Here is a 12,013-nt window from a genome sequence, read left to right on the forward strand (position 1 = left end):
AAGAGACCATGTAGGACTTTGGTCCCCAGCCAGTTCCTGCTTACTGCCTCCGTGTCCTCAGGCCAGATGCGTTTATCGGCTGACGGACGCACTGCCTCCAGTTCAGGCCGCTTACGAATCCAGTCGAACAGCGCCTTAGACGGCGGCGCAGGTGTAGCTCTCACTGCTCCTGGGCAAATCCCTGGGACGGCACGACGGTGTCCTGTGGTGCGGGTGTAGTTACTTCTGAGCCACTCCACAAGTGGTTTTACCACGTTACATTCCCACCGCCGAGGCCCGAGAGCTCCGGCTTGCTCCCAGCCTGCCGACACTTCGCGTCTTTTCAGTTCTTCTCACGCGTAGGCATTCTAGCAGCTGGATTCGGTAGCTGTTGTGGTGTCTCTTGACAGCCTTCATTTCCCTAGTGAGTAACCATGACGAGGATGATGTCTTCTTGTGCCTATTTGCTGTCCCCGCCTCTTCTGTGGCGAAGTGTTGTCTCCTTGCTTTGGGTTTAATTTGTTCTTTTTCCCTAGCATCTTAAGATAGAAGCTTAGATTGCTCATTGTAGACTTTCCATATTTTCTACTATAAACATTCAATGCTAGTCATTTCCCTCTAAGCACTGCTTTATCTACGTCCCTCAAATGCTGCTGTTTCCATTCTCATTCCGTTAAAAAGATTTTTAAATTTCCTTTTGATTGCTTTGACTCCTGGGTTATTTAGAAATGTGTTTAGCCTCCAATTACCTGGATTTTCCAGCTATTTCTGTTACTGAGTACTAATTTCATTCTGCTGCATCAGAGAACAGACTCTGTAGGACTGAGACGAGAGGCACCTGGTAGCTCAGTAGGCTAAGTGTTTGACGCTTGATTAGCTCAGGGTCTCAGGGTCTTGAGATCCAGCCCTGCGTCAGGGTCCGAGCTGACTGTGGAACCTGCCCCAAGTTCTCTCCCTTTCCTTCTGCCCCCCCCACCTAGCTTGCGCTCTAAACACACACACACACACACACACACACACACACACACACACACACACACACAGGTTTTGCAGTCCAGAACCCCACCCGTCTTACCGCTCACTTCTGGTGCATTTAATGAGAATAGGCGCTCCACTGTGGCTGGGGGAGCACTCTGCAGACGTCAGGTAGGTTCAGTTGGGTTGGCAGCGTGGCTCAGGTTTTATAACTTCAGTTTCTGTCTACAGACCCTATCGATCACTGAGAAGGGAGTGATGGAACAGCCAATCATAACTGTCTATTTTTCTACTTATCATTTCATCCTTTCGGTTTTTGCATCAGGAATTTTGAAATTTTAAGATTACACGCATATACATGTAGGTTTCCTCGGGTCTTTCTGATGAAATGACTTCTTTATGAAATTTTTAAAAAATTAATTTCAGAGGTAGAGTTCAGTGATTCATCAGTTGCTTATAACACCCAGTGCTCATTGTATCACGTGCCCTCCTTTATGCCCATCACCCAGTTACCCCTTTTCCCCACTGACCTCCCCTCCAGCAACCCTCAGTTTGTTTCCTACTGTTCAGTGTCTCTTATGGTTTGCCTCCCTCTCTATTTTCCTCTTATTTTATTTTTCCTTCCCTTGCCCTATGTTCATCTGTTTTGTTTCTTAAATTCCACATATGAGTGAAATCATATGGTATTTGTCTTTCTCTGACTGACTTATATCAGTTAGCGTAATACCTTCTAGTTCCATCCACGTCATTGCAAATGGCAAGATCTCATTCTTTTTGATGGCTAATACTCCATTGTGTGTGTGTGCGTGTGCGTGCACGTGTGTGTGTGTGTGTGCACGCGCGCCTACCACATCTTCTTTATCCATTCATCTGTCGATGGACATCCAGGCTCTTTCCATAATTGGGCTGTTGTGGACACGGCTGCTACAAACATTGGGGTGCAGGTGCCCCTTTGAATCACTATGTTTGTTTCCTTTGGATAAATACCCAGTAGTGCAACTGCCGGCCTGCACGGTTGCTCTATTTTTAACTTTTTTTTCAGAGCGGCTGCAGCAGTTTGCATTTCCATCAACGGTGTAAGAGGGCCCCCGTTTCTCTGCATCCTCGCCAACAGCTGCTATTTCCTGACCTGTTGATTTTAGCCATTCTGACCGGCATGAGGGGGTATCTCATTGTGGTTTTGACTTGTATTTCCCTGATGCCGAGTGATGTTGAGCATTTTTTCCTGTGTCTGTTGGCCACTCGAAGGTCTTCTTTATCTCTGGTAATAGTCCCTGTTGTGAAGTGTTTTATGGTAAGACACTCACTCCAGCTTTGTCATGATTATTGTACGCTTTTGCAGAGTTGTCTTCTCCCATCCTTCTCATTTTAACCTACCCATATATTTAAAGTGCATCACATAATTCTCACATAGTTGGGTCTTGTTTTTTCATCCAGTCCGGCAATGTCTGCTTTTTAATGTTAGACCACTTATGCTTATACTAATTATCAATATGGTTGGGTTTACATCTGCCGTCTTGCCTTTTGTTCTCTATTAGCATCATTTGTTCTTTGCATTTTCTTGTGGCTTCTCTCGGATTATGTAAAAAAATCCATTTTATCTTCACTACAACTAGCTATACTTCCACTTAAAAAATTATTGCTCTAGGCATTACCATCTCTAGCTTTAATAACTTACTAGTCTGCCTTCAAGTCACATGATACTAGTCATATCATGCGAGACCCTCACAACAGCGACCACCTCGTGCACCACTGCTGTCCTGTGTTAACTTCTACATATGTTCTAGGCTCTATAGTATGTTCTATTCCTTCACATAGACCCACTTTCCATCTGATAGCATGTTCGTTTTGCTTGAAGAACTTCCTTTACTTATTTTTTTTGGAAGATTTATTTGTTTTAGAGAGAGAGAGCATGAGTGGGAGAGGCAGAGGGAGAGAGAATCTCAAGCAGACTCAGTGCCAAGTGCAGAGCCCTACGTGGGGCTCGATCTCATGACCATGAGATCATGACTTGAGCTGAAGCCAACAGCTGGATGTTCAACCAACAGCACACCCGGGCGCCCCGATTTTTGATAATGAAGGTTTGCCGGCAACAAATCTTATATGAAGTCTTAACTTTGCTTTCACTTTTGAAAGATACTTGGTGGTTATAGAATTTTCGGTTAGGCATTTTTTTTATCCCAGACTTTCAGTGATGTCATTTGATTTGTATAGTTTCAATTGAGGAAACTGTGAATTCTTTGTTCTTCTCTATATTCTATGACATAAATTTTTTTTCTTGAAAAAACTTTTTTTTTTTTTTCTGTTTGCTTTTAAGATTTTTTTTTTTTATCACTAGTTTTCAGGAGTGAATTATGATGTACCTTGATATGGTTTCCTTTGTATTTATCTTGCTTGGAACTTCCTGAAGTTCTTAATTATGTGGGTTTGTACTTTTCATTAAATTTAGAAGACTTCTGACCATACGTGTATGTTGGACCACTTGATATTATCCCATAGTTCATTAAAAGTCTGATTCCTTTTTCCCAGCCTTTTTCCTTCTCTTTTAAATCCTTCTTTAATTTGGATAGTTTCTTTCCAAACTATTTGGTTAGGTACTATTTCCTCCAGTTTACCAATTTGTTTTCCTTCTTCATTGTCTAATATGTTGTTTATATTCCATCCATGGAACTTCAAGAATTTTTAAAAATTTGGTTCTATTTTGTATCTTTTATTTCTCTTATTATGTTCCTGTTCACTTTTTATCTTTGAGCATATTTTTTCTTTTTTTTTAATTTTTAAAATTTTATTTACGTAATCTCTGCCCCAATGTGGGGCTCAAACTCATGCCCTCAAGATCAAGAGTTGCCTGCTCTACTGACTGAATCAGCCAGGCGCCTCACTTTGAGCATATTTCTATTAGCTCTTTCAAAGTATCTGTTAATTCTGCCATCTCTAAGTTTGTTTCTATTGACTGATCTTTCTCCTGGTTATGGATTCCATTTTTTGGCCTCTGTATCTCTAGTGATTTTTTTTTTTTTATTGGATGATGGATATTATAAATTTTAAATGGCCGTGTGTTGAAGTGCACTCTCTTCTTTTAACAGAACACGGTGGGCTTCGTGTGATAAGCTATCGAGTTCTCTGTAGTTCAGCCCAATCCTTTCAAAGCTTGTTTTTCAGTTTTATTAGGGTAAGGCTACAGTTGCCTTTGTTCTAAGATGAGTTTATACCCAGATATTCAGTAAGAATCTGCCACTACAGCTGGTCGGAACGGAGACATTTCCCACCTCTGAGAGTACTCAGAGTACTCTTTGCCGAGATTTATGGGGTTTTACTCTATGCAGGTGTGGCTTACTACTTCAGCAAGGATTCTATGCTAAGCTCCTGGAACTCTTTCTCTGCTCGGCTTCCTCATTCTGATACTAAACTCTTCCCCTTCATTCCAGTGGCCTCAGCCTCTCTGAATGAATCTGTCTCCTCACCTCAGCAGACAGCCCTTCTCTGCTTGAGAGTTCCTCCACCGCACCACAGCCTAGGAAGGAAGCCGGGGCATCTCTACAGCTCATCTCATTCATTCACTTCTATCAGGGACTGTAGTCCATACTGCAATATCTGAAGATTGGTTTTTTTTTTTTTTTTTATTACATCTTGTTTAGTTTTCTAGTTGTTTATGGCAGAAAAGTTAAGTCTGGGCCCTTTACTCCATCACTACTCTCTCTACATACATTTATGAGTTTTTTCTCGTTACATTACTAACATGTTTACATCAACACACACACTTCTACAATGTTATTTTTAATGGCTAAATACTGCTGTACCATATAAATCTAATTTGTGCAATTAATCATTTCCAGAAATTTAAGGGTTTCCAGAGTTTTATTTTTCACAAATAGCACCGCGACGAACATTTGTATACCTCCCTATATACTTAACTTTAATTTCTTTGGGTAACTATTCAAAGAATTTTGGGGTCAAAGGCTTGCGTATGTGTAAAGTTTTTGATGTTGACAAAATGTCTCCCAGAAAGATTTACACTCCCACTCACAGTATGTAAACGTACATTTCCTTTAAAACTCTTCAGTGGAAAATCCGCATTAATTAATATTTTGGGGGCAAGTATACTATGTGCTATTGTGCTAAAAGGATGGAAACTGACAGATTAATGAAGATGGTGATGCTGCTGAAAGGAATTGAGTCCTGTCAGGAAGACATATGTAAAGAAACAATGACAGAGCAATGGAATACAGCTATAATACGGTATGCACTAAATACCAACGCTAAGGGGAGCCTAGAAGGAACAGTCCAGCCTAAGTACCTAAACGGAATCTGAAAGGATGAAGAGTGGGGTCATCAGACACGCCTGGGGAGACACAGAGGGGGGAGCATTCCTGGCAAAGAGAACGGCACATGCAGAGGTGGTAAGGAGAGGAGAAGCATGACCTGTTGAGAAACTATTAAGGAACAGCTACGGGATTTGTAGAACATAAGCTGGAAATGTTTTCAGGGTCTAAGTCAGTAAGGATTCTGTCTGTCTTGCTAAGGAGTTTGGATTTTATCCTAAAGACGAAAACATAACCAGGTCTCTGTATACAGGAAGTAGTGTTTTAGTGGCAGCTTGGGAGACTCACTGGAAGCAGTAAGCTAGGGTAGAAACATCGGTTACTGAGTTACGGCAGCAGACAGGCTAAAGGTGATGGAATTTTGAAATAAGGAAATATATGGACCGGACCTGTTAGCTTTTCAGGACACAGAACTGATGGCCTTGAAAACTGACTACACAGTGGAACGAGGCAGATCCAAGTGCCAAAAGCAACTCATGTCTCGCTTGGGAAACTGGGCGAGCTGGTGATACTGTTCATTAAGCCGGGAATATGGGAAATAGTCCGGGTTTGACCTGACCAACTATCCCTTTATTCCGAACTGGACACTTTACAAGCTGAACGGACTCGCATCATCGTGAGTCAGCAGCGTGAGTCAGCACGCTCCGTCTGTCCAGATGCTAGATTTCAGACTGAAGCCCCCACCCCCAGCTTAGATGTCTGATTTATTTTCTTAAGGACTGAATGAATCCGTGTTCTTTTTATTTTACTGTATCTCAAATCCTGTACCCTATAGTTTAGAAACGATTTAATAATCTTAATTAAAAAGTAACTTGATTATTATAGATTTCCAATTAATTTTCCAAATTTATATTTCTAATTTTCATCATGAAACTGGAAACTGAAGGGTTTTTTAATTCTATCATGAGGTACCTGGAGATTCCAATGGTTCTAACCTTTGTCTGGATCCACAGTTGAAAGGGGAGAAGGAGCTGGCTATATATTTGCTGTGCTATTCTCCATTTTTAGATATTACATAATTTTCTAATGCGAATAAGTGATATTCCAAGATTTTATCAAGAGTATTTATCAAGAACATTCAAGTGCAGTTATTTTAAGAGATGAAACTGGCTTATAACTAATGACTAGCCCCAGATGACTACATTTTACTTATGTTTAAACCCGAGGAAGAGGCCACTGCTGTCATTCTTCCTCTACTTCCATGTTATGCCCTAGTGCCCTCTCACAGTGCTACTGACATAAAGAAAAAAGGTGTATACCAGAAAAGAGATTCATAATAGCCCCCCAAAACCCAGCTATCTTTCAGTGAGTGAACACATAAACTATTACACATCTACACCATGGAATACTACTCAACAATAAAAACCAATACTACGGATATGCACCTCTGATGACCCGCGGGGTGATCACACTAAGTAAAAGAAGTCATCTCAAAAAGATACACACCGTATCATCATATAACACCCGTGGATTGTGGTGACCATTCCGTGACTCTACACAGGATAAAACTGCACAGAGCTCTAGACACACACGTCAACACACTAAAAAAAAACTTTATAAATGGGTCAAATGCTTTCTGAACTGTTAACTTCCCTCTTTTTTAAAAAGGAAAGACAACCCCTTTACCTGTGTTGCAGTTTGATAGGGCTTCTTTTGTCAGGTCAATCACAGATTCAAATTTCTTCTTCTCTACAGCCTGAAAAGTTGTTAAAAAAACTAAGATTTTGCCTCAATAGCAGAAATGTTTTTAAAAAAGAAAACACAGATTCTAAATGACCATTTAGAAGCTGGAGACTGAACATTCTATAAGTCCTTATGGCTTAATTTAATGCCATTAGGAGAGAGAAGCTCACGAAATACTATCTGGTTTCTGAGAACATGACTAAGCAAAGTCTGAGTTAGTTTGGTAAGTAAGTAGGGTTGTGAAATACTTTGGTCACTAACTGCTTGTTTCCATGTTTAAGCTAGACTGGAACCTGGTATGCTAACTAGTCAGGCATTAATCCGCAGAGAGTGAATCTCCCAAAGAGTGAATGACAAAACGCAGTCACCCCCCAGGTAGCGACACTAAAGTTCACAGAACTAACATCCTCCAGAGCCGACATTTATTACCTACCGTAACTTCTGTTTCAGCACCAGGTGCATTATTAGAATTGCCAGAATTTCCTGATGTAGTTTTTCCAGTATCTGAAAGAAAATTATTAAAATAGCAACATTAGACAAATTCATTAAACTATTAACTATGTGTGAACTTTGTAATACACGAATGCTGAAACAATGAGGGTGCTCGTTAACCATTTGTTACATAATCACGGAAACCTAATTCAACTGACATTACCTATTCCAAAGACCGAGGAACCAATTCAAACAAAAAGAAAATCTAATTTGGGTTCAAAAGATTTTGTCCTCCTGTAACTTTACACCTATATTAGTAATTCTTTTTTGAAAATCCATTTACAAATTGATAAGGCATTTGAGGAAACAGACTTGGAAATGTACACATTCCTTATTCACAGTATCTCTAACCCAGACTCTGGAGATGACTGAGGAGCATTCTTTCTAGAACCAGGAGAAAACCTCAGATAAATGCTTGATATCCCTTGTAAATATCTGATTCACAGTCTTACAGTCCGAGCCCTGGGGGCAATTGAGTGGCTATGTAAGTGCAGGCAAAGCTTTCTGAAACCAAGATGCGAATACTGTAAAATAGTAAAGCATGAAAAGGAAATGGGGCATTTTGAATGAGAACTTATAGGCCAACAAGATCGCCACTTTAAGAGAGAGGAACTTTATTAGAAATCTGAGGGTAAAGATTTTTACACAAGTATAATAAGACAGAAACTCTAAAGAGGAACAAAGTATTCTCAAAAAACCGAAAGTTAAAAAAATCAAAGATGCTAAAAAACGGCCAAACTTTAAATCTTAAGATAAAACAAAAAGACAGACACAAACCAAACCACTACCACCAACACAGGCCAGAGCAAACACAGAAAAATAATGAAATATATGAAAAGTTAAGTAGTTTTGTAACTTACAAATCCATTAAACACACTAAACAAACAAAAGGCCATAAATTGATAAACACGAGGTTAAAAAGAAACCACAATTATATTAAGGACTCATTTATTTGTTCAGATAATATTCATCACGGATATAAATTGAAACATTTTTGAAAGCAGAATTAAATTTTTTATTTTATTGAAAGATAATATTCAATTCTCTATTTTAAACAAATAGTGATGTGAAGCTTTCTAATTTCATAAATTATATTTTAATCAACTTAAGATACCTGTTGGATTTGATGTAATTGGAGTTGTCAAATTAGGACTTCCCACAGAAATCAACATAACATCATCGTTACTAAAATGATAAAGAAAATTAAAAACAAAAATAAACTAAACATGCATTATCAGGCTGAAACATGTAATCAATGGTTAGAATTCTCCTGACTTAACATTTCCTAACTGACACGTTTTACTGTAACAGTTGTGGTGGGGAACTGGAGATAAAACCAAATACCCAAGAAATCCCGTGTCTTGCCAGTTACATGACCAAAAGTGTCCAATAATGGATCCTTAAAACTTACTAGAGACCCATTTACAATGAATCCAAATATATGCCCTAAAAGCATACAGTGTACATAAATGTACAAAATATACAAAAGTCACTCTAGTACATACACCTGCCGTGATGAAAATGAAAAGTATAACTGAAAAAAACCCAGTAAGTCACTTCGACTCTTACAGAGGACTGTGACAAATAAGGCTATTAAAAAATTAGTCCTGCCATGATTCTATGTTTAAATTGATTATATCACTATAGTAGAAATATTGACCACACATTTACTAAACTAAGAAAGATGGTAAATGACGCTCGTCATGGTTATTGCTTCCATTTGACCCTGACTCCACTTTCATGAGTTTGATATTTAAATCAGAGTCTTTAAGATCTTGACACAAATTTCATTGAGCCCATAAAATTGCTAGATGAATTTTCTATGCACAGTTATACCCCTTTCTTATAGATGTTTTTAATTTTTAGCATTTGTATTTAGGTCTATGATTCATTTTAAATTATTTTTGTGTATGGTGTGAGTTAAGAGGGGAGGTTCACTTTTCCCCTCTGGCTATTCCTGCAACAGTTGTTGACTATTTTTTCTCCAATTAATTACCTTGGCCTCTTTGTTGAAGACCAATGGATGATATAAAATAGTCTCTAAGCTGGCCACCAATTTATAGGCCTATCCTAAGACAACACCATTGTCTTAATTACTATAACTTTATAGAAGGGTTACATTTAGGTCGTGTATGTCTTCCATCTTTGTTCTTCTAACACTGCTTTCATCTTCTAGGTCTTTGGCATTTCACATAAGTTTTCAATCAGCTTGTTACTTTCTATAAAAAAAAGGCTGCCAGGATTTTGATTGAGATTGCATTAAATGTACAGAATGATTTGGGTGAAGTGACATTAATAATGAACTTTCCCATATACTTACTGTCCCTAACCAACCTCCCCAGCCACGCGTCCCCACCAAAATCCTCTAGCACGGTGGTATGCGTGTTCCAAAGGGTAAACCTACACTGACACCTCATTACCATGATCAAAGCCCACCGTCTACGACGGAGTTCACCCTTAGTGGTGTACGTTCCACACACTTTGACAAATATATAATGATATGTGTCCATCGTTATAGTATCACGCAGAATAGTTTCACTGCCCTAAAAATCCCCGTGCTCTGCCTATTCATCCCTCCTCATTGGCCCCTGGCAGTATTTGATCTTTTTACCGTCTCCATTGTTTCACCTTTTCTGGGGTGTCGTGTAGTTGGAATCATACAGTTTATAGCCTTCTCAGACTAACTTCTTTCATTTAGTAATATGCATTTAAGTTTCCTCTGCGTCTTCTCATAGCTTGAAAGCTCATTTCTTTTATAGTACCGAATAATATCCCATTGTCTGAATGTAATGGTTTATTTATTCATTCACCTACTGAAGGACATCTTGGTTGTACCCACATTTTGGTAATTATAAATAAAATTACATTGTATATGATTCTATTTTCTCTTCTTTCTTACCTATCAATTATATTTCTTTTTTAGGTGGTTCCCTAAAGTCTACAATATAAATTTACAACTAATCCAAGTCAACTTTCAAATGATACTATCATGCTTCACAAATAGTGGAAGTACCTTACAATAACAAAATATTCCTAATTTCTCCTACCTGTTCCTTATATCATTGCTGTTAATCATTTCATTTAAACACACACACACACACACACACACACACACACACATAAATACACTCTTGCTATTATTTTGAACAAACTTTCAAATCAATTAATAAGAGAAATAAATTTCTATTTTCACTCATTCCTTCTCCAAAGATCTTCTTGTCTTTATGTAGATCTGATTTTCTGGCTCATTTTCCTTCTTTGTGAAGAATTTTTACCACTTCTTGGAAGGCAGGTCTACAGGCAACAAATACCCTAAATTTTTGTTTGAGAATGTCTGTATTTCTTCTTCACTTTTGAAGGACAATGTCACAGATAGTAAAGAATTTTAAGCTGGTGGTTTTGTTCTCTCAATACTTTAAAATATTTCACTCCACCCTCTTCTTGCCTGCATAGTTTCTAAGGAGAGGTTGGATGTAGTTCTCATCTTTGCGCCACTATGGGTAAGGTGTTTTTTCCTCTGGCTTCTTTCAAGATTTTATCTTTGATTTTCTGAATTTTAAAGATCATATGCCAAAATGTAGTTTTGTGGTTATCTATCCTGCTTGGGGTTCTCTGAGCTTGGTATTTAACATCAGTTTGGGGGAAATTCTTAGTCATTATGGCTTCAAACACTGTTTTTGTTTCTTTCTTTCTGCAAGCCCCCCCCCTTCTGGTGTTTCCATTATGCTTATGCTATTCCCTTTGTAGTCTGTCCCACGTTCTTGGATATTTTTGTTGTTGTCTTTTCTTCTCTTTACTTTTCTGTTTTGAAGTTTCTGTTGTCAGACTCTCAAGCTCAGTCATGCTTTCCTCAGAGGTATCTATTCTAATAAGTCCACCAAAGGCATTCTTCATTGTTACTGTTTTGATCTCAAGCATTTCCATTTCTCTGCTGACTTATCCACCTGTTTTTGCTTTTTTTTCTACTTTTTTTCATTGAAGCCCTTAGCAAATAATTTTTCAAAATTCCTGGTCTGATAAGTTGAACATTTCTGTCATATCTGACTCAGCTTCTGATGCTTAGTCAGTCTCTTTAAATCATGTTTCTTACCTTTTAGTACGTCTTGTGATTTTTTGTTGAGTAGTGGACATGATGTAGTGGGTAAAAGGACCTGTGATAAACAAGCCTGTAGTAATGCAGGGGTTCCACTAGTCCAATGATTAGCTACTAGTCTTCTAAGTAAGCCTGTGCCCTGGAGTGTGAACTTCACTAGCACTTCTCAGTCACCCACCCCCTTCAGGTGGGACAGATGGCCGGATTCGCTAGCCGTGGGTATTCACTTCCTCCATATGGAAAGCTAGAGGGAGCAGGAGTTGGGATTTCATTCCCCCAGGTAGGTTAAGTTCTAGTAGTAGTTTCTCCCTAGGACAGGCCTTGTGAAGTACAGAGTGGTCTGGTATATTTCAAAAGGTTCCTTTTGCCAACTGGCTGCTTGCTGCAAGCATGAAGGGATTTTTCTCCAATATTCACTGTCAGGAACTGCTAGAGCTCCTGGAGGGAAAATACAAAATTATGGCCTCTC

At 38.8% G+C, this 12,013-nt stretch overlaps 1 protein-coding gene across 2 annotated transcripts in view; it reads right to left on the reverse strand.

Moving 5' to 3' along the window:
• The window catches only part of ATF7IP2 (activating transcription factor 7 interacting protein 2), a 40,027-nt gene that overhangs the window by 3,873 nt on the left and 24,141 nt on the right, over nucleotides 1-12,013 (reverse strand). Inside the window, exons 7-9 of one of the 2 annotated variants that reach the window (XM_008696893.2) lie at nucleotides 8,566-8,636; nucleotides 7,399-7,463; nucleotides 6,903-6,960 (exon numbers count right to left, since the gene is read on the reverse strand). In XM_008696893.2, the coding sequence (XP_008695115.1) occupies nucleotides 6,903-6,960; nucleotides 7,399-7,463; nucleotides 8,566-8,636 (194 nt within the window). Of the gene's footprint in view, nucleotides 1-6,902; nucleotides 6,961-7,392; nucleotides 7,464-8,565; nucleotides 8,637-12,013 lie in introns of both variants that reach the window. The other variant, XM_040635338.1, reaches the window with a different exon arrangement.

The sequence above is a fragment of the Ursus maritimus genome, unplaced genomic scaffold (genome assembly GCF_017311325.1).
Source record: "Ursus maritimus isolate PB19 unplaced genomic scaffold, ASM1731132v1 scaffold_2, whole genome shotgun sequence".
Lineage (NCBI taxonomy): Eukaryota > Metazoa > Chordata > Mammalia > Carnivora > Ursidae > Ursus > Ursus maritimus.